At 38.5% G+C, this 23,834-nt stretch overlaps 1 protein-coding gene across 2 annotated transcripts in view; it reads left to right on the top strand.

Annotated features, from left to right (window-relative positions):
* DCL1 (dicer-like 1) overlaps positions 1-23,579 on the top strand; it is a 77,799-nt gene extending 54,220 nt beyond the window's left edge. For both annotated transcript variants that reach the window (XM_089384144.1, XM_089384145.1), the window contains 9 exons: positions 6,004-6,168; positions 6,267-6,362; positions 6,478-7,103; positions 7,374-7,474; positions 7,582-7,772; positions 7,885-8,814; positions 8,913-9,077; positions 9,222-9,604; positions 23,043-23,579. In XM_089384144.1, the coding sequence (XP_089240270.1) occupies positions 6,004-6,168; positions 6,267-6,362; positions 6,478-7,103; positions 7,374-7,474; positions 7,582-7,772; positions 7,885-8,814; positions 8,913-9,077; positions 9,222-9,604; positions 23,043-23,223 (2,838 nt within the window). In that variant the 3' untranslated portion in view covers positions 23,224-23,579. The remainder of the gene's footprint in view (positions 1-6,003; positions 6,169-6,266; positions 6,363-6,477; positions 7,104-7,373; positions 7,475-7,581; positions 7,773-7,884; positions 8,815-8,912; positions 9,078-9,221; positions 9,605-23,042) is intronic.
* The last annotated feature ends 255 nt before the right edge of the window (positions 23,580-23,834 follow it).

Raw genomic sequence — 23,834 nt, 5'->3', positions numbered from 1 at the left:
GGGGATGCAAGTTACACAGCTCTTTTACATATCAAGAGAAGTCTATCCCAAGGAACCAGAGGGGACATAAAGTTGAGATGTTGAAGAAGAGTGAACAATGGCATTATTGGCTAACTCGTCTCTCTTGCATATTTTCTTATACCTATCATCCAATCTATCTTTTGACATAAAACCATAATCTAAATATGGTTGCCATGCAGGGCCAACTAATAAAACATTTAAAGAATGATAAAATTCCAAGAGGAAAACACCTAAGGTTGTTGATTGAATTCTCATTAGGATATTCACAAAAGCGTTCAAAGAAGGTGACCAAGCTGGTCATGAATAGATCACTCAACCTTTGCTAGAGGTAACTCAAATCACATTGTGATGAGGCATTGGGAGAATTCATGAAGGAAGTTGGAACATCCTTAAAATAGACAACACAATCAGCCCAGATTTAGTTATAGAAAGAAGCTTGAATAGTAAAAAATAAAACGCAATGACATTGATCCCTCCTTACATGTTTGCATGGCTTAACTGTTAGCTAAGAAATGTGCACTGATGTGAGCATGGCACTGTCAACAAAAGCTGAAAATAATTCCTAGTGAAAGCATCCTTCGCATGCACTCCATTGCAGATGAAAAATAACTCGCATGCAAAGCCATGTGTCAGCCTCTAGTTAGGTGCCTAGCTCTCATCACAGTTAGGCTTGAGTCTGTTGAAATTTTCCCTGTCAAAAGCTCTTAGAAAGAAGTCTTAAGAGGGTGTTCAACCTCTGCTAAAATCAGAACAAAAGAGTTGGCAAAATGTAACGAAGCCACTGCTGAAATATGGTTCTCTGTTGTGGTATAAGATTAGAACATTTTAGAGACACATTGTAAGATTGCTAGCTAGGCAAATAAACACCCTCATCCTACCAATATTAAACACTCGGTACCAAAAAGGCATCCTTGAATTGACTGTCTGGTCTTGCCCCAAATAATGCAGCACGATACTTTGCAAGGCCCTTATCCAAGGCATCATGAATAAACTCAGAACAACACATACTAGAGATCTATGCTTTTGAGTCTACCAAAGGACACATATAAGCATGAAAAACAAGCTAAAAATGTTTTCAAAGATAAGTGTTGAGGTTACGCTTGAAATAAGTTATCAACTAGCAAGATAAACCACCACCAAGAAAGGTAGCCACGAGGGTTACCTCAATTTGTTTTGTCAATGTTGCCAAGATGTTTTTTGTAGTACAATGTGCTATGCTGGTCACTGGTTCGATTCATATGGGGTCAGGAAAACTGAGTCTATGCTGTGCACTTTCCATTGGGTGTCATCCTCATACTGGGAGGGAGTACTTGGGAGTTGCCCAGGGATTTATTACCAAGCAAAAAAATTATTGAGAAGGTGCACTTGTTTTGATACAACAATAACATGAAAGCATGGATAAAAGCTCTCAAGCAAACATCCAGTTTGATGTGAAAATCATGGCATTCTGATCTTAGACTAGGGTCCAAAAGAAAATGCTGTAGGTGTGGTCAGTCTTCGTAAAAATCCTCCATAACAAAGCCCTAGAAAAGTGCTCCAACAACTGATACTAATCACACCAATCTGCTTGGGTCCAAAAGAAGGTGATGTAGATGTGTGTTAAACTTGGCAACTTGGGCCAAACTCCATGTGGGTCTTCTTATTCATGGCAGATGATATTTTTCTTGGATTCCTCTCGTCGAGAGGTGTAGGATTGATCTAAAGATCATTCGATTCCGACATGTATTCATGGAGATATGAATTTATTTGTGTTATGTGACAATTCGTCAAGGTCGGCCAGCAACCAAATTGCCCCCACTTGTCCTCCACATTTTATTATAAATAGAGGCGGCCTTCAAGTCATTTGACACACACCTCTTGTGATCTCTTCCTCTCCACTTGTCTTTGGGTTTTGGTGGGAGGAGAGACCTTAAGATGTTACGCTGCCCTAGACCCTAACACTGTCATGGAGGAGACACAGCTTCTTATACGCTGCCAAGGAGAGCCCTAATCACAGTCAAGGAGAAGCCCTAGACGTGGAGCTGAAAGGGTTTTCTAAAGAGACCTACGCTGCCCTAAATTACAGTCCATGAAGCCAGCCTTAACGCTGGTATGGAGAAGCCCTAACCACTGCTAAATGATGCCCTAATACGCTGTCCTAGACCGCAGTCATTAGGGGTGTATACGCAGCAAGAAGAGGCACTTAACACAGTCATGATGGAGGCTTCCATTCACTGTCAAAGGGAGCCTCTATATGCAGCTAAAGGAAGATCCATAAAAGCCCTAACCGCAGTCCTCTATACACAGCGTCAAAGGGAACCTAAATGAACTCCTAATCCGCAGTAAGAAAGAGACTCATACACAGTCCTAAAGGATGTAATTTAGGTGCTGTTCAAGCAAGGAGAACTAGCACATCTTAGCCGCAGTCAAGGAGGGTGCTATAGGCAGCTAAAGGAGGCTCCAAACAGCAGCATTTAAATGTGCACTAGGACGCAGTCAATAAGGCTTTAATCCGCAGCTAAAGGGAGCTCTAGTCTCTGTCCTATCCATAGTAAAGGAGGCCTAAGAAGAGGCTCCTATCTGCTGTTCTAAACCGCAGATCAAGAGGTGACCCCATCCGCAGTTAAGGGTGACTGTCCATAGCTACAGGAGGATGGTCACAGGCAGCCTTACACAGTCACCTAGCCACTGAGATTATGCCACATTGCTGTAGGTGACAACATGGCCATTTGTTTGGGTATGTTATGCTGGGCAGAAGTATCCAATAGGGCTGCTGCATAAAGTCTGATTGGGTCACTGTGTGAAGGGACAAGCAAAATGAATATGCTGCCTGTAGACTGTGTTAGGCTGCAGGCCATAACATCACAGTCAATTTCGTATGGATATTTAAGGACTCATATCATTAGCATTATGTATGGAGCTGTTGTGTGTAATACTGCTGAGATCTCAGACTATTAGAGGGTTGTATGGTGATGTTCCAATATGAGATGGACAGAGCTATAATCATGGGTTCATTGAGGATTAGACAGCTAGCTAGGTGCAGCATGGTGATGAGATGCAGCATGGTGATAGATGCAGCATGATGAGATGCAACATGGTGATGGGTGCAGCACAGTGATGGGTACAGCATGGTGATGGAATCATCTGTGTTCAGATCTGCTTCCTCTTGTGTCATCTTCCTAGAGAAGATCTCTGCGCTTATTTTGACAAGTCAAAATTTTGACTTCTGATGTATATGTACTATCTCTCTCTGCTGAACTATTGAAGAACATAAGAATAATTGATCAAGGGTTTCCCCACATTGGGGTTTGTCCTTGGCTGATGCCACATCTTGTGTCCTCTTGTCCTGGCTTGTCTTCTACGATTTATGTTTATGTTCTATCTGCATTTTACTATCATGCTAAATGTGATTGCTAATCTGGAATTGATATTGAGCTGATATAAAAATTGAAGTAAATTTGCTGTCAGCATAGAATTGTGAATTGTGAGCGAATTTCGGACGGAATTGAACTGCTATGTGCGGAATTGTGCTTCTTGGAAACTCCCAAGGTGCTCCCTTGATGCTCCCTAGAAGCTTCCTAGATGCTCCCTAATGGTAATGTTAAATTCCTCTATTACATGGGAACCGTTACCTAGAGGTGGGAAACTCGTTCCATTGGTTCCCGTGCTCCCAGAATCTTTGGAACTGTATGCGAACATTCCCTTTTCAGTGGGAGCTGCAATGGGAGCTTGGGAAAGTTCTGAGAACTTTGAAGACTGTTTTTTTTGGAGTTCCGACGTTCCTTAGGGTTGGGGAATACAAAGTCTGTAGACAAATATGTTGAACTGCCCATAAAACATGAGCCTTTGTTGAAACCTCCGTAGGAAGAAAGGCCAAAGACATCCTTAACATCGATATCCTTAATTGAGATACTGGAGCAATCCCTTGATGAGTTAAGGAAGCGTGTGGCACCTCAATGTAAGGGTGATATTTGGGATGTCATGTTGATGAGTATTTATTTTTCTGTTTATGTATATATATCACAGAATATTGTGTGCATAATGTATGTGGTGGTCAATGCTTAACCGTTAGAGTTGCTTTACTTTTTCTCTTAAGAATAACTAGAGAAACATAGGTAAAATTGTTCCTTTGTATTTTTAACGCAGATTGTTTCAAAGATTGGTCACGTGTCAGAGAACTCATAATGAAGTTGACATTTCAATATTTTATATATATAAAGGGGAGAGACTCAGGGAGAGGGACGCCCAAAGAATATATTGATATATAAGAGAGATTATATATTTAAATTGATTTAAATATTTGAATATTTTGATTTAATATTAATTTTGATTATTATATAAATTATATAATTAAAAATATATTTTTAATTTTTTTATTATATAATATTACCGCTCTCGATTAGTTGTTTACTGTAAATTTTGGGGAAACCTCTAGCTGTTCCCGACACCCGTACCCAAGTTCCCAACGTTCCCACGTTCTAGAAATTCTTACCATGAAATGACCTGGGATGTTTGAGAGCGGTTCCAACCCGATCAAAATTCATATGAAGAACATGAAATTTCATATCTTATTCAAACTTCAGCTGGAACTGCGAATTGTGCAGATCCATGAGCGAACCCCAGACAAGAACCTCCACGCTTTGCTTGGAAAATTGCGGTTCCTAGACTTGTGGGCACTGTGACGGTTTCATTTGTGGTTCCGCATGCCAAACCGCGGTTCTAGCACGGTTCCGCCACACTTTGCATGCTATTTTGAAAAGCTCTTGCACGGTTCTGTGGGACACTTTTTTTTTGGAATTTTTGAACCGCTATGTGAGGAACCGTGCTTCCTAAACACTCCCAAGGTGCTCCATCGATGCTTCCTAGATGCTCCCTAATGTTAATGCTGAATTCTTAAAGTAAAGGGGTTCATTTTCATCCTTGCAATGGCTCAAGATGTTTGAGAGTGGTTCCAACCTGATCAAACTTTATTTGGAGAAAATAGAATTTCATATCCCATTCAAAATTCAGCAGACTTAAACAGTTTTCAGAATTTTAGGATCAACGGGACTGTGGCATTTTGTTAGATTATATCACGTATGAGGGTATGTGATTGGCATTTAATCAAGAGCACCAAGCCCTTTTTTTACCCTGGTGTTCATTTTGTTGATTGTTGAACTCCTTTATAATGTCCTTAGCAAAAATGTACCCTTCACTCAAGTCAAAATCATTGATCAGGCATGTTAAGCTTTTTTCTACTATATTTCAAGGTTTGGATTAGGCAGTTTGATCAAAATTGGGCAATGTTGACTAATATCCCTAGACAATCGATGTGGAGGCAAAGGTTAGACAAGGGGAGAAGAATCTAGATTCTAGATGGTTGATGATCAAATAATTAATCATTAATGTACTATGGATGCCATTTCTATCTTGATTTGTGTACAATATGCATGCTTTGATATATTCTACAACTAATTTGGCATTCTGGATTTTTTTTGAATACAAATGCAATTATATTTATAGACGCTTCCAGGACGCTTCGCTTCTGAGGATTTTTGGAAAATGATGCTTCCGATGCTTCGTTTCCAAAAAATGCACCCGCTTCGTGCGACATTGACTGATACTAATCACATCAATCTGCTATTCAAAATCTGCAAACACAATTTACTTACATGGGTTTACAGATCTGATTCCGAAAACCTAAACCTACAAATGACACAATAAAGATGATGAAACACCAATTAGAACTTATTTTCAAAAACTAAAACTGTAGACTGATAGGTCAAGGAAGGAGGCATTGCATATCTAAATTTGGTGTCAATCCACCAAGTATTGAGTGTTAGGTTAGAGAAATATACTTGCAGAAATTACAACCAGCAAACAAGAATTCTGCAGCAATACTTATAGAGCTTTGAGTTAATTAAGTTTATATCGTGACATCAATGTTTCATACTCTAGAGTTATGCCACATAACTAGTTTGTAGGAAATCAATAAAAGTTGACCTTTTCTTTCTCTTTTTGTAGGGTGACTGGATTCTGATTGGCAAAGATGGTCAGTGTAATGACTCAAAACTAGCGAGGCTGTTTATGTACAAGGTTAGATGTGAAAATGTGGGGTTTTCAAAGGATCCATTTTTGACTCAAACTTCAGAGTTTGCAGTACTCCTTGGCAATGAGCTGGATGCAGAGGTACTTTTTCAAGTGGTCTCGTATATAATGTAAATCTTTCTTCACAGGGATTATTCATAGATTAGTAATTTGATTTTTTTTTTTTTTGACAATTGCAGGTGTTATCGATGACGATGGATCTCTTTGTAGCTCGTACCATGATCACCAAGGCTTCTCTTCAGCACCGAGGGACCATAGAGATCTCAGAAAGCCAGGTTTGCTATAGCCCTTGCCATCAATGTTTGGAAATTTGAATATCCTAAGGACTTTATTTTGTTGTGGTTTGATGAAAAATCTTTGAACATTGTCTACTATAATGCTTTGCTTCAGATGGTGTCATTGAAGAGCTTTCATGTGAGGCTCATGAGTATAGTGCTGGATGTCAATGTCGAACCTGCCACTACACCATGGGATCCTGCAAAAGCGTATCTCTTTGCTCCTATAGTAGCTGAAAATGTTTCAGATCCAATGAAGGAGATAGATTGGTCACTGATTGAAAAGGTCTTGAGCACTGATGCTTGGAATAATCCGCTTCAGCGGGCTCGTCCAGATGTTTATCTTGGTACAGATGAACGTACACTTGGTGGTGATCGAAGAGAATATGGCTTTGGAAAATTGCGTTATGGTATGGCATTTGGGCAAAAGTCACATCCAACGTATGGAATCAGAGGGGCAGTAGCACAGTTTGATGTTGTGAAAGCATCAGGATTAGTTCCTTCTCTTGATGTCATTGACAAGTTGCAGGATGAAGCTCCACCTGGGAAGTTGTGGATGGCTGATGGATACATTGAAATAGAGGAACTTGCGGGGAAAATCATAACTGCAGCTCACTCTGGAAAGCGTTTTTATGTTGATTCAGTTCGTTTTGAGATGAATGCAGACAGTTCATTTCCAAGGAAAGAGGGTTACTTAGGTCCAGTAGAATACAGTTCATATGCTGACTACTACAGACAAAAGTATGTACAGCATCATTACTAGCATGTGTATTTACTTGGATTTAGTTCACAGACATGATTTCTAATGAGAGCATATCTGCATCATATTTGCTTACCTGAATTCAGCCTACTCCCTAAATATTTCATAGATGCTCATTGGAATCAAGTTATTTTTGGCTTTGAAGTTGATCCTGAAATAGAATTATGCTCAAAGATATTTTGTTTGGTAATCTGTCAGACATTCATTATTTCAGATTTTTCTTATTGCTTTCTACCTCACTGCCATGCTAGGTATGGAGTGCAATTGGCTTGCAAGAAGCAACCTCTAATAAGAGGACGTGGTGTCTCATACTGCAAGAATTTGCTTTCTCCAAGATTTGAATCTACCGAGAGTAAGCAATTATTTGGTCTAGCACAAAGTCTGTTATTGATTGGTTATTATGGTACATTTAAATGAAAAACTTTGAGTAAGGTACTGAATACAGTCTTGATGCTGCAGGCAATGCAGAGGAAACATTAGACAAGACCTATTACGTCATGCTTCCACCCGAACTGTGCTTGGTGCATCCATTGCCAGGACACCTTGTTAGAGGTGCACAGCGATTGCCATCAGTGATGAGGAGAGTTGAGAGCATGCTTCTTGCAGTTCAGCTTAAGCATGAAATCAACTATCCAATTTCAGCTTCCAAGGTATCCCTTTGTTACTGTAAAGACCATTCGTGTGCTAGAGCCTAGTTACGTTTTTTAAAAATTAATCGGTATGCTTCCTTGTTTATGTAACTAACTTTGGAAGATTCTCCAGATTTTGGAAGCTTTGACTGCTGCATCTTGTCAGGAGACGTTCTGCTATGAAAGGGCAGAACTTCTAGGAGATGCATATCTGAAGTGGGTTGTTAGTAGATGCTTGTTTCTGAAATATCCTCAGAAACATGAGGGACAACTTACACGCATGAGGCAACAGACTGTGAGTAATGTTGTGCTGTATCAATATGCTCTGGACAAAGGTCTACAGGCCTATATTCAGGCAGATCGCTTTGCTCCATCTAGATGGGCTGCTCCAGGTGTGCTTCCAGTCTTTGATGAAGATACCAATGAAGCAGATAATACAGACATTATGGATGATGTGGAGCACAGCCCCCAGAGTGAAACAGGTACGCACAAAAATGCTCATCTTGAAGAGTTTGAGGATGAACCCATGGAGGATGGAGAGATTGAGGGTGATTCCAGCTGTTACAGGGTTCTGTCAAGCAAGACATTAGCAGATGTCGTTGAAGCTTTGATTGGAGTTTATTATGTTGAAGGGGGAAAGAAAGCAGCTGTCCATCTTATGAATTGGATAGGAATTCCAACAGAATTTGACCCTAAAGAAGGTGAACTAGCTAGGCGTGGATGCAAGGTTCCTGAATCTGTTATGAGGAGTATTGATTTTGATAAGTTAGAAGGTGCCTTAAATTATAAATTCAATGAGAAAAGTTTGTTGGTTGAGGCTATAACACACGCCTCACGTCCCTCTTCAGGAGTGTCTTGCTATCAGCGATTGGAATTTGTTGGAGATGCAGTTTTAGATCATCTCATAACAAGACATCTCTTCTTTACATATACGGACCTTCCACCTGGGCGCCTTACTGATTTGCGTGCTGCAGCAGTGAACAATGAGAACTTTGCACGTGTTGCAGTGAAAAACAAACTTCATTTACATTTGCGACATGGATCAACTGCATTAGAAGCACAGGTATTGATGGATAGTCAGTGTGCATCTTTTGCAACTGGCCTTTTGTTGATCTATCATAGTCTTTGTATACTGATGTGTTTCTAATAAATATAATGCAGATCCGTGACTTTGTAAAGGACATTGAAGTCGAACTTGATAAACCAGGAGTGAATTCCTTTGGTCTTGGAGACTTCAAGGCTCCAAAAGTCCTTGGTGATATAGTGGAATCGATAGCTGGAGCAATTTTTCTTGATAAAGTTCTTGACACAGCCAAAGTGTGGGAGGTATTTTTCTCTCCAGCTACCTCCATGGAATTGACTCAAATAAAAGAAGAATTGATATTCACATTGAGTATAGGAGAGTTGCATGTGCATACATTAGGTAAGCTGCTTAAGGGTGTAACATCACTCAAATTGCTCAATTTTCAGGTATTCCAACCTTTACTACAACCTATGGTGACTCCAGAGACACTTCCCATGCACCCAGTTCGTGAACTTCAAGAGCGCTGTCAGCAGCAGGCTGAGGGTTTAGAGTACAAGGCCTCACGAACAGGAAATATGGCTACAGTTGAAGTTTTTGTTGATGGAGTCCAGATTGGTTTCGCTCAAAACCCACAGAAGAAAATGGCACAGAAATTAGCAGCTCGAAATGCTCTTGTCATATTGAAGGAAAAGGAAGCAGAGGAGACAAAGGCTGATGGTATGAATAATGGAGATGGAGCAGCTGGGAAGAAGAATGGAAATCAAACTTTCACACGGCAAACTCTGAATGACATTTGTCTCAGGAGACAGTGGCCAATGCCTCAATATAGGTTAGCTTTTTGTTCCTTCTTTTTTCTTTATTGTAAAATTAAAAAATCCATTATTATTAATAAAATATTATGATATGTAAATCATGGTTTGCAGGCTCAAACCTGCTGAATTGAGATCTTCCATATTGGCTACACTGTAAAATATAGGCTATAAAGAAACTTAGGAAACTGAAGTCCAGTTATGTACTGGCTTCAATTGCATTCCAGAAGAGCTATCAACAGCATTAATGTCGAAATTATAAAAGTCCCAAGTGTAAATCATTTCTCAGGTTCAGAACCGATAGATGGTTCTAGTTTAGGGTTCCTTGGCAGCATTAACTTCCAATTGTGAGACTTGGGAAGTTCGTCAAAATCCAACCATCTCCTTGAATTTATCCATTCAGGCAGACTAACAAAAGTGACACTTGAATTCTGTGCCACTTTTTCTGTTGCTTATAAAAAGTATGGATTGGCCCTGGATTTTCCCATGATGTAAGTCCCACCAATCAGTCATTTAGCTGAGATGCTCATTCTACAATCCAGTATGAGTGACATGTGTAACTATGTCACGTCCTCAAAAAATAATAAAAATAATTTTCGCTAATGTCAACCAAAACAAAAAAAACAAAAATTAAATAACCATATAAATAAATAATTAAAAATGGTGGAGAGCCTCATTGAGGCGAGAGGTTCATTCTACAATCCAGTATGAGGGACATGTGTAAGTATGTCACATCCTCAAAAAATAATAAAAATAATTTTCGCTAATGTCAACCAAAACAAAAAAAAAATTAGATAACCATATAAATAAATAATTAAAAATGGTGGAGAGGCTCATTCTACAATCTAGTATAAGGGACATGTGTAAGTATGTCACGTCCTCAAAAAATAATAAAAATAATTTTCACTAATGTCAACCAAAACAAAAAAAAATTAAATAACCATATAAATAAACAATTAAAAATCGACGAGAGGCTCATTTTACAATCCAGTATTTCACTTTTATTCTACTTGGTTCTTTGATATTTCACTTTCACTCTTCAAGTAATAAATAAAATATTTCCATGTCTATCTTAAATAATATAATTTTATATAACTTTATAGAGATAAAATAATTAAAAAAATTATATTTCTCTTATAAATATCTCAATATAGAACTTAAATAAATTGTTTGAATATCCATATTAACTAATATATTTTAGTATGAACTCTCTCTCTCTATCTCTCTCTATTATGTGTGTATTAACGTTTATCTTACTAAAATATTTCAATGCTCGAAAAGAAAAAGTAATTAAAGATAAAACAATGTAGTTATTTGTTAATAAAAGGAAAATGTGTAACTCATTCAATTTTTAATATAAAATATTGATAATGATAAAATATTCAAAAAGATAATATAAACAATGAAAAATTATCACTATAGATCTATCTTAATCACATATTTACCTAGCACTAGAAGGGATTAAATCTTTTGACGTAATTTTTTTTTCAAGTTTGAAATTTGATCTATCTCGGGTCTTGGTAGATCCGTGGTTAAAATGGATCTATACTGGTAGTCAGTAATGCCTTGCTTGACATAGATTCAACATTTTTGCCTAAGCCTTCTGATCCCACAATATGGAAAGGTTCTGTACAAATCAGGACTGCAATATTAGGACCTACAAGTGATTTTCTGATGGCTTTCTTAAAATCCTAAGACACTTATGGGGCCATATTTGCTGCAGTTCTCCCTGGTTGACTCCATAAGTGTGCAATGTAAGATTTGGGGTTCACTGCATAGTCCAAAAGGTGCAATAGTGTGGTCATCTTGTTTCTCGTTTGGTCAATATGTAGTTTACTTACGTCGTAAAAAAGTTCTTTAGGGTCCTGCTCTTCGGTCATTGATGACCTTTATATACTTTGTCATGGAATCAATGCCTTAACACACTTCCCAACTAGGTTAATCCAGGTTGATCAATCACAACAAATCCACCACTGGCTTGGAATATGCCAAGAGGTACTCCACCCAATCACACCAATGATAATCAGTGGTGGTCCTCTTGATTGATTGTGCTCTTTTAGTCTAGGATTGTCTCTGTTCAACCAAAATATTATTGCAAACCATTTGTTGTAAGGTTTCTTTCACCCATACAAGTGTTTTCAAGACTATGATGCATTTGGCAAAATGAGTCTCAACAACCTGTAAATGCCAGGGTTTCAATAAATTAGAATTTAAAGTGAATATCTATTATGAACATTCAAAGGAAAATTAAAATTGAGATAACAGATTAAAACATCTTTATGAAGCGATGTTCAAGTACCTTAAGAAGCTCCAATTTTTCAATTTTTGATAAACGACTTGGGACATGTGATGGTGTGCGATGAAGCTCTGGATATCCTCTCCTTTAAAAATCCATTGAGTCCACCCAATTCAGGATCCCACCTTGCTCCAAATGAGCTTCAAAAGATGTAAACATATCTGCCCTCGACAATTAGGCCTGCTGCTCTATATTTCTGTCCCCATAGATCTATTAGCTTCAATCAGATTGCCAGCAAGGAGTTGTGTCTTTTTGCTTTCATTGGCAATCAACTACCTTCCAAAAAATGCCCCTTTAGGGATTTAGCAGTCACAATATACATTGATCAAAGGCATAATCCTTTGATCTTTCCATTCATAAAAAATGGCGGACACCTATGAATTTCAGCATGAATTGCGAATGGGTTTTATACTGTTCTACATACTTAACTGCTCATTTACCAAAGTTGTTGTGCTCTTTCTCATTATTAGGGCTCTTATACTCTCTTGGGACTTTGTTAACCCCTTTAATAATCTGTGCCCAATAAAGGGATGACATTAAGTTAAAAGGAAGCCCATTTGTGTTAAAAGTTCACTTCCTGATAGAAGATCTGCACTTATAGATTTTCAACCATATGCTGAATCCAAAACCTTCTAAAACACCTTTTAAAACTTAAGGTCTGCAAACACCAAAATCCTATTCGCAACATTCAAGGGTGTAGACACCATATATCAAAATGTTAGATCTTTTAAGTGGCAATGAGATCCAAGATGTAATGCAATGAAGTCTGAAAATCACATCTGAAAACTAAATCAACTCGCCCTAAATATTCATCAGATCTGGAAACCACATAAAAATTATAAATGAGCTTATTCCTACACAATTGTTTATTACATCAGTGTAATAAACCAGCTAAAACAGAGAATAAAATCAGGTCCAAAAAATCATATCTATATGCCAAATTAAAAAAAACAATCACATATCTTTCTATTTAAATGTAAAGATCATGTATTGGAACTTGGAAGATGAGCATTTCCAAATTGCCAAGGCAAAAATCAAATGATTAGCTATCACAACTACTTTACTCTTAAACAACTAGCAAAAACTAATGTTCAAGTGGATGCCCTCCTTCCCTTTCATAAAATAAAATAAGGGACAGGCTAGGTACAAGAAAACCTTGCTGTCCACAAGGAAGAATAGGTCCACAAGTGGAGTGCACAACAAGGCAAGGTCCACTCCCACCAACTTGTGTGTCCTGCAATAGAATCTTCCGCTATAAAAGGTCAACCTTCAATTTTTGTGCCCCACACGTGCCCTAGTTAGGTAGGCCCATACCCACGTGTGCCAACTCACCCACTCCACATATTTTAAAGTAACAACTTAAGTAGTGCTCCCAAGCTCAAGTAAATGTCAAGAAAATAGAAGAAAATCTACTAAGAGTCAAAAGTTAAAATACCCTCATTGAGACTTTCCCCCACAAAGTGGCCATACTTAAGAAAAATTTGCTTTGCTGTAGCCCACCCAGTTTCAAGTTTTTTCATGGTTTAATGCCCAAAACCCATCATAAACATATGACTGACATAAAATGAAATTTGCATTTAACTTGAAACAAAAGACTACACTACTCTTTTCACTTCAACAACTGATATAAGAAATTATACCAGTTAAATGAAATTTAGACACTTCTTTTTGGTCTGACCCTGGAAAAACCCACAAGGGGAAAATCAGTCTTCAAGGAGTTCTTAGATTGTTTTAATGAAATTAATACACAGAAAATCAAACTTATCTCCCTTATTATCTTGCTGAAGTTACTACCAGGTTACATTGAGAAATGAGCCTTCTCTCAGTCATAAACTCAGACTGTCTTGCTTTGTCTTCTGTGCAACTAACAGTAGCTAAATTTGATATCAAACTGAGCATACAAGTCCTGGGAAATGCTGCCTCCTCACTGACTGTAAACAGCCTTGAACAGCGAGCTGATTTCTGCCTCCTCCTCTCTGACTGTAAACAGCCTTGAACAGCGAGCTGAAGGTGACCCGAAAAGTACACAGACAGGGAGCTCCTTTCTCGGCCTTCTTTCCACTCAAAACACAGCCTAAACTCCTGCTAACTCGGCCTGAATCTTCCTTCAGTTTAGACCTGAACTCAGCCTGGAAGCCACCCAGAAAATATGCACTGAAGCTGCTACCCGGAATTTTCGGGACCTGTGCCAGAACCTACTGCCCGAAATTTCCGGGATCTGTGCCTGAAATCTCAGATTTAGTGCTAGGGATGCCCGCTGTCCTGGTTTGGTGTGTGAACTCCCTTCTTTTCTCAATGATCATTATCTCCTTGCTCTCTTCTCAATGGCTCACATGAGAATAAATGAGAGTAAAGTTGTTTCCTTTTCCCTTTTTGTCTTCCTTTAGTGAGGAGAAACCCTAACCCTTAGATCTAATGAGCTGAGATTTAGCGGAGATTAAATCTCAGCTCATTAGATCAAGGCTGGAGATCATTCCCTCAAGTGGTCCCCCTCAATTAATGAGCCTCCTAGTACTTTTTAATGTTTTGTAACTTGTGCATTTTTTCTCTCATAAAATCACTTTTAAAACATAAAAATCACTTTAATAATATGAAGTGTACTTAGTACTTTTCACATAAAGTCACTTTTATAACACATGACTTTAATAAATTAAAGTACAAGGTACATCTCCCATAAAAGGTAACTTAGCTCCATGACATTAATTAAACTCATAATGTCACTAGACGAAAGGGTTATTAATGTGTTTCTCTAGGCCAAAAGGATAAATGCCTAGGAAACACCTCCTTGGTACTCTTATTTTCAACACTTACAAAATTGGTCAAATACTCTTCGAGCAACGCGGAAACTAATAATTTGCGTAAATGCATCGATATATAAACTTCATCTGCCTTAACCCTAACTTCATTATTAAAACTCTATTGAAGGAGTCCAAAATGAAACTGCTTTGAGGGTTGCCTGTTTTCGCAATCATAATTGTTCAAGGGCCATTGGTCATGGCTATCAATGTTCCTTGTTTATTAGTGATTAATTAGTAATGTGTTCAATGACTATATGTACAAGTAACAAACCCTTGTTTCAAGGTTCCTTTAGGCTTTTAAAGAGCAAAACTAAACAATTTGAACACTTTATACCAATAATAAGTCATTCTGGTAACCCTAGCAGTAGTGACATTTACAGTGACTATGTTATTCCGATAGAAAGCAATTTAAATGTGGGGGAAATGGGGGACACAAACACAAGGGAAATTAGGGCAGTGAATGAGCATTTATTTGCATGGATCATATTTTGTAGCCAATTTGGACCGCCAAAACTTTTTGAGCATCATACAAAGTGTTATTCAATCCTTAAAACTGCTTCTGTTATATGCAGCCAAACAAGTGAAAATCTAGATCAAAAGCTAGTCATGGCTCATGTGATTGGACATGCAATATTTGTGGCCGTCCTTGAGATGGCAATTATAGTAGGGTTAGGCAACATCCTTTGGGGATTTTGGGTAAAGGGGTTACTGTATACCTATGTTGTATTGGCTTTTGGGATGGGGAAACAATAGGGATCAAGGGACGCATCCCCGGGACGGCTAAAGTGCACCCCCAAATTTTTCAGGGGACGGTGGGTTGAACTATAAACATTTTCTAGTTGCAAGCTTGTAAGCATAACAAGCTAAACTATATAGTATTATGCACAACCCTCACCCTTGCCAATTATGAACAGAGATTTTAATGGGTTGAGTGATTTTCCATTATTGGCTGCTAGACATGAGCTTTAACTTAAGTGTGACTATTATCAATTTGCAATAAGGTCTGTGGAGGATCTATCAGAGAAAGAACTGTCTTTATAAAAATGTTTCTTCCTCATATTTCTTGTTAATTATGATTATGTTAAACATAAAAGACGTTCCCTTCTCAATAGGCTTTGCAAATTTCTATAGCTTTGTTGAAAGCAGCTGTAAAATACTTTGGTTTTGTAAAGAAATTAAATTCATATTTCAGATTAAGAAGGGGATTGAATAGAAATTTATTTAAACATAAAGTACCCAATCCAAGTCACTACTATCTGATTGTTTTCACAATGGTTGAAGTTGGGATGGTGGAAGCACTGAACTTCAATGACTCGTGGAAACCCATGTACAATATGTAAAAGATGAGATGATCCAAAAGGTGAGAAAGAATAAGAGTGATAACCACAAGGATTATCGTTTTGAAATGTTACATTTTCTGTTTTTTTGACATGGAGGCTTTGCTTGTTATACCGAATCTGAGTTGCTACTATTTGATTGTTTTCACAAGGGTTGAGGTTGGGATGGTTGAAGCACTAAACTTGAATGACTCCTGGAAAGCCATCTACAATATATAAAAGATAATATGATTCGAAAAGTGAGAAAGAACAAGAATAATAACCACAAGGATTATCCTTTTGAAATGTTGCATTTTTTGTTTTATTGATATGGAGGCTTTGCTTGTTGCTTGTTATAAATTTTGCCACTGAAAATACAGTGTTTAAATTACCAGAAGCCCAAACTGAAACTCATCATACAAAACCCATGTTTTGAGTTGCAACTTGTACAATTATTTAGATTCAATACGATACAAAAATAATGGCTGGGAAAAATAATCCTATTGTTCAATCATCAATGTCCATGATTGTCAAAATGGAAGATATATGCTTGGGCTATCCATGAAAGCTACCGAAGACATCCCTGAAATCTGCAAAAAACACCTTGAAATTTGTCTGGAATGTCCTTGAAGTCTACCTGGAATGTCTTGGGTATGGCCAACAAGTCCTTGATGAAGTCCCTAGCAGTTTGGGGATGTTTCCTAAGGGTCTAGGAGATCCCCAAATGTGGGAATGCAATGTATGCAGGTTTTATTGGAGGGCATAGGTTCCCGTGCAACATTGTTGTATACCTAAAGTTGATTGTGGTTCATACATTGGAACTCTTAAGGCTCCAAATGGAAAATGGATTCCAAAGGGACTTTCCTAATAGAAATGTCACCTCCCAACTTGAATATAATGTGGGAGCAAGTTTTCAAAGGCAAGTTGTTAATTTTGATGCTTTGACCTTACGCGTCCATCAATACCTATTGCGACTAGTACATCAAAAGAAGGGTTTTGCGTCTTGTTCACATGCAATAAGTTCATAATTGACAAGGATTATAATATTGAGCAATGAGATGACGACGATGATGCCATTGAGAAATTCCTTTTTGCTAATGGAATTCACTTGCATGTTACTCAATCTCCTTATTAATGGTTCGATCAATGGTATAAATAGGATTGTCATATGCACCCAATGGTGAACATAAGCTAAGAACAAATTTAGAAAGTCAAGTGTCAAATATTAATGTGAGGGTGGAGTGATTTACTATTGTGGATGGGTGAACAAAGATTAGTAAGTCTCCACATCATAGTGACATCTAAAGCGAGGTCATTGATTGTTTTGGAATGCACAAACATGCAACTTTTTGATTTCAACTTCTTTGAAATGCTATGGAGGATGTTGGGTTTGACAATGTCAATAGGCTATGACAAATGCAAGAACAATTTGTAGATATGTTGGGTTATTAATTCAAAGCAAAGATAGGCATATTTATTTGATTTCTTGTTGTATACATGCATTCACTAATTTACTGAAGGACATTGGAAAAATTCAATGGGTATCAGACTTGGTGACTATTGCTAGAAATGTAAGATGTTTATCAACAACCTTGACATGTCCTTAACCATATACATGGCTTGCACAAGGAAGGAATTCTTCAAGCCCACCAACTTAGATATACTAGCTATTTTCTTTTTATGGTGAGGATATTGGAAGTGAAAATATAAATGCATTTCTTGGTTGTGATTTCATAGTTAGGATAAGAAGGTGGTCAAAATCAAAGACAAACTCAGGGAAAAAGGTTAGGCCTCAGGTGTTGGAGAATGATTGTTGGGTAGATTGTAGCTATTTAGTGTCATTCCTAGCCCTTATTGTGGATGTCTTAGACTGATTCATATGCTTCTATTTTTGGAGGAACTATGAGACTTTTGATAGCATGTTGGATCATGTGATTGATTCAGATTGGACCATTATATTGTTTGTCACCCATCTCAATGCTTCAAGGGTGGAAAAATCAGAGAAATTAGCAATGAGCATTGAGACCTAGTTTGTAGAATTGGGGTTAGGAACCTTTTAGGGCCAATTTGAGGCTTTAAACGACATTTTTTGGGGGTAAAAATTTGTTGCTAAAGTGAAACACCCCCTATGCTATTCTACACTCAAAGGCCTTTCCAATGGTGCAAGAATCATGTTAACTAGAGTTTATACACAAAAGTTATGCCTCCCAGAAGTTGACCTATCATGTTTAACTACCATAATTCACAAGGATGCCATGTTAGCCCTTGTTACTCATAGAAAAGGGGCTCCCTCCCCGGCAATGACGCCAAAATGTTACCGCTCAAACTAGCAGGGGATCTGAGGGGGATCCCTAAAGGGAAAATGTTAGGCCAAGGGAAACAAATGGAGACTTAGCCCGTTGTCACCTCAGTTAAGGCTCCCTTCTATTTACAAACTTTCATCGATGGGAGGAGACCCGATATGTATGGAGTCACTAATGAATGATAAGTCAATGGATATGAGTGACCCAAACAAATCCTTTCCCCGAAAAGTTTGAAGGATGGAGCTTGCTTGCTTTCTAAACAATGTACTATGTATTCTAGGGAAAGGAAGAGAGGATTTTGAGGGTTAGGTTTTATGGGATACGATTTGTGAAGTAGTTCTCCAATCCCTAAAATCCTTGTTAGAATTGGTATCCCGGATGGTTCTTGAAGAATGAATGATCTTTTAAAGGAGCGGGATCACATGAGGCCAAGTGGACCCGGTCTAGGGTATGAGGAAAGTATGTAGCAACCAATGATATTCTTACCCTAGACAAGGTGGGAAAATGATCAAAGAAAGTATTTTCACTCAATGATGTTGTTTTGACCCATATGAGGTACTAGCTTTGGGGATGGCAGGGCAAGTTTTGACCCTAGAGCTAGGGCTTGGCTTTTCTCCCAACTCCACCGTCGGAATGTCTTCAAAATTGGAGGGGAGCTAGAGGAAAGGCCAGTGTAGGAGACCCTAGGAGATTGATTTTTTTGTTATGACTAGCTTGTCGGGAAATTGAGGCCCTAGATACCCCAATGTGGCTAGACCTGGAAGGAAGTGAAAGAATATGGTTTTTAGTGACCAGCCTTGGCAGATCACTGCCTTAATCTTTGGGAGAATGGAGTCTATGTTGAGTATGAGTAGGATTTCTTGGTTCCCAGTTAAGGAGGCCTCAAGATCACTTTGTTTGCCTTCTAGGTCAAGAAGAAGCAACCTTCTAGATTTTATACTTCGATGTGCAAGAGGAATGGCTTGTCAAGGTCGAATTCGTTGATAAAATTACCCCTATGAGATTTTGCTCCTATTACATGGTCCATACATTGAGAGATGCTATAATAGAGACAAATTCCACAATTTTAAGCAATAAATGCATGCAACAATTAGCCCTAGAACAACAAAAATCTCAATCCAACATATATGACAAAAGTAAACAAGAATAACATCAAAGAGCATGTACTTACATGTAATAGAGTATATCCAACCATTCACAGTTGACAATAGAGAAACTCCAAGAGAAGATAGACCAATATCCACACATCAAAACTCATCCATAGAGCTCCAATTCATCTTCTAGAAAAAGTGCGAAAATCTCAAGAGAGATAAGAGATCCAAACCAAAGTAATGATGAGCAAATGAGCTCATCTCACTTCTAATAATTCAACTTCTGTGACAAACCCACCAAACTAGCTCATGTAGTAGGGCCCTCTAAGAGGTCTAATGAGGTCCATGGGTGCCACAATGAAGAATAGTACTCTCAAAAGCAGTGGACAAGGGGTTGGCCCCTTATAATAATCTGTAGTGCTCCAAATGACATGTGGGGGCACACAAGTCTCCTCATGGGTCTCCAAGCAAATGGAAGATGCCTGTAGATGGTGTAGGTGATGCCACATCATTGTGCAAGTCCTGGATCATCTGCTAAGTGTATGGTGTAGATTTGGGGCCAACTGGGCATGATGGACTAGGTGCATCTTTCTCGTCCAATATGTGAACCACGAGCAATATTTGAATGGCTGTGGGGATCCATGGAATTCAATCTGCTGCTGTTTAGGCCCATGGCTCTCAACGCTCACCCTACATGTGCCAATGTAGTCCTTTGGGGGATTAGGACTCTGTATAGGGAGACCAAACTCAAAATGGAAACCATTTTCAATCCTACATAAGATCCAATGCATCCTTTAGCCTTCCAGTACAACAAGTCATTAGAGAAATAGAGTAAATGAGTTTACCTTCTCATGGACCACAGGTGGGGACTTCATAATGGCCTGCACTTCCATAATGGGCTTCAGGATGTGCCTATGTCTCCTAAACTCCAAATGGGGTTAACCAAGCACCCTATTAGGTGGTTTTTACTTCTAAAGGGGATAATATTCAAGGTACATCCTTCAAAAGGTGGTGGCATGTGACATATATGATGAATAAAGTAGGGGATGAGAAGGGGAAACCTTGGGTCACATGTTGGGGTACAAGGGTAGCTAATAAGAGGGAAGCTCACACTAGGGTTTATGATGTATAGGAGGGGGCAATTGTGGTACATGAGGTGCCATGACTTTGATTTTTCCACCCTTTTTATGCGTTTTGTCTTTTTTATGATTTTATTTGATTAATTGCTCAGGGCTCAAGGGGGTAGAACATGATGTATAAGATATAGTAGTGAATTCCCCTTTTTAAGGTGGGCGGTTCATTGCCCACCAGGGGTTGGGACAATCATGGGTTCCTATATGATGAAGAAAGCTCATAGAACTTGTAGGAACTAGGGTGATGCCCATGATGATGGGGTAGAGCTAATGTATTGGCTTTTTGCGTATGTGCTAAATGTATTCGCCCTGACCATCTTCTGCATTTTGTGGTACATTTTCCTGTTAAATGTGGCCATATATGCTGTTAACTTTCTTTTCAGCAGCATCAACCTCTGAGCTTCATTCTAGGCCATGACCCAAGGTGTGGGCAGGGGGGGAGGGGCAGGCTAGCCCTATGTGGACCCAATGGAGGAATGTGCACCCATGCGGGAAAAATGATGGATGGGGTGATAATGAATGGAAGGAGGGTAACATAAGCGGATAAGGCAGCGAGACCACACACCCAAAATTAGGGTTTTTCGTGAAATACCATCCCTAGAGCAAAATGGTCAGTAAGCGGATAAGGCAGCAAGACCACACACCCAAAATTAGGATTTTTCGTGAAATACCATCCCTAGAGCAAAATGGTCAGTAAAAGAGATCCCATGGGACTAGAATCCAAAGTTTAATACCTAAAAGGGGTCTAGGGGACGAGCTTTTTTGACCATTCAATAGAGGATAAACTGTATGGATTCTAGCTTTTGAATTATGCTTCAAATAATCTGAAATTTTATCCCCCAACGTCCCCAAATATGTTATTCCCAAGAAAACACTGAATTTGGGTCAAGCTACTGAAAGGTTATGACAATTTATGGCTATCTACTATTTCTGGAAATTTATCAGGACTGGATTACAAGCTGACTTGGAAGGACTGTAGCTACTAGAGTTCTGTGCCAGATACAGTGAATTTTTTACCTTTGATAGCTTGATATGTTGTTTTTCTAAGGAATCAAGTTCCATTACGTTTGAATATCTATAGGAAATTTTGGCTGGAGGAACACGAAGCACTTGTTGCACTGGTCTTAGAATTTACCAGCTCTGATACCACATGACTTTGTGTATTCATAGGTATAATAATCTTCAATATTTTCTAATTTCTGACTAATTCCTCATGTGGACTCGGTTCTACACTGAACTATTTACTTGGATTAGTGCTCCTTGGAGCAGAACATGGGGTTTCATGTTTAAATGTATGAGTCAAAGTATCATTAACTAAAGTTGACACGAACAATACAAATACAAAAAGCTTTCCAGAATGAGCGACATGGTTCGTCTGTTAATTTTGTTTATTAACAACTGAACTCTTCATTCATGTATATGATGACTATTCTCCTTTTACGCAAGTTGCACATTCCTTCTTTACCAAAAGTTTTCCAATTTTGTTGTTCTCATCTATTCCGAGAAGCAAACTTGTCTCAATTGATCCTTTGTATCTTGTTTTCTGAGTGGCAATGCTCATTTTGAGAGCTCAAATCTTTCAAATAAGGAAGGTCATGACAATGTCTTCCTCAGATGGTGTCCAGTTGAACAGCGAATGATAGGCTTTCTAAATGTGGTTTATCAGATTGTCTCTTCTCATCTTGATGTTGAAGAATCTCTGGTGTATCGAACACATTGCTAAAACTATCCCATGCTTCATTGGCAAGCTCTGCAAACTTCGTTGGAGTCGGTTGAGATTTTAAGGTTCAATGATATCCTAGCAGAAGCCTTATTGTCTTATCTCGTTTAGTCCCTAAATCCTATCTAACATTTCTTCAGTTGCATGAGGAAAAATAAAAGTTTTGGTCCTCAACTTAAAAATTCAAAATCTCCTTCACGAATAAGAGTTAGAGGGTGAGTAAACACTTGCTGGAAAGGGCTTGAAGCCCTCTACAAGCCTATGCAACAATTTTCTCAAAATGGTGTCTTCTTTGACGTCAACAACAAATATTATTCCAACAAGGTTGATTCTGACCTCTACCACTATAACATCTGGGTGAACCCATAATCAACCACACATGGCCCACAACATAAATTGGGGGAATTTGAACCTTGAAGTTTGAACCATTTCCTTAGGATTTCATATAACGACCCTCACCAGTCACCAGTTATGTAGTGATTACACAAACTGCATGTACCAGATTTAGCTTTTGATGCATTCCGGCAGTAAGTATTTCATAAATGCTATAATGATTGTTCTAGGACTTCCTGACGGGTCAGCATTTGGTTTGGATTCTCCAGGTTGCTTAACATCGTTTTACAGACTTCGTTAGTTCTAATGCTGTTTCCATTAATTAATTCTAGAGTTGTATTTTTCCCCTATTTCAAAAATATGCTTCAAATTATAGCTTCTTATTAGATAAAGCTCTTCAGCCTCTTTATCTTCTCTGTGCACGTTTATTAGTTAATTCTCAATTTCAAGCTATTATTGTCTTTCCAGGTGTATAAGTGAAGGCGGGCCAGCTCATGCAAAAAGATTTACTTACTCTGTGCGCGTACATACAACAGAGAGAGGATGGACAGATGACTGCGTGGGCGAGCCAATGCCTAGTGTGAAGAAGGCAAAGGATTCTGCGGCAATGCTGTTGCTAGAACTTCTCAAGCGCTGGCCTGATCATTGAAGACAGTTCCACCTAATCTGCATATTCTCAAAGGAATGTAATTCTTAGTGGACCATTTTATGAGTCATCTAATTTTCTTGGTATAGTTGTCCAATGTCTCCATTGCCTAAACTTATTCACTTATATGTGGGGCTACAAGTAAGGGATTGGATATTACCGTTTAGAGCTCCAAATTATTTTCATAAATACATGTTGAGTCTACAGGTTGGCATTGGACACATAGGAATGTAGACTGATTAATTTCAGTTTGATTCAAATCAACAGCTAAAAGTCGTTTTCGTACCGATTTTTTGTGGGGCTTCCGAAAGGAATGATATTATAGCTATGAAATTGAACGCAAACGTTATTTTGGGAAATTGAACGCCAAATGTCGTTTCCTCATCGAATTTTTGTGGGGCTTCCGTAAGGAATGGTATTATGGTTATGAAATTGAAGGCAAACATGATTTTGGTAAATGGGGCTTTTAAATGTTTGTGTACCTTGTATATATATACAGGCTTATAAAATAAGAAACCAAGGCTCGAATAAACTGATCCATTTCCCGAATGTCAATTCCAGAAGCAGCTGCACAATCAACTAGCAAGTGCCATCTCTAATGTTCGCATGCCATT

This window comes from Pinus tabuliformis, chromosome Q (genome assembly GCF_031772625.1).
Source record: "Pinus tabuliformis cultivar Carrire ecotype Pingquan chromosome Q, CPIR1, whole genome shotgun sequence".
NCBI classification, from domain to species: domain Eukaryota; kingdom Viridiplantae; phylum Streptophyta; class Pinopsida; order Pinales; family Pinaceae; genus Pinus; species Pinus tabuliformis.
The sequence above is the reverse complement of the archived record's forward strand: the minus strand, read 5'-3'. Positions and strand labels throughout refer to the sequence as shown.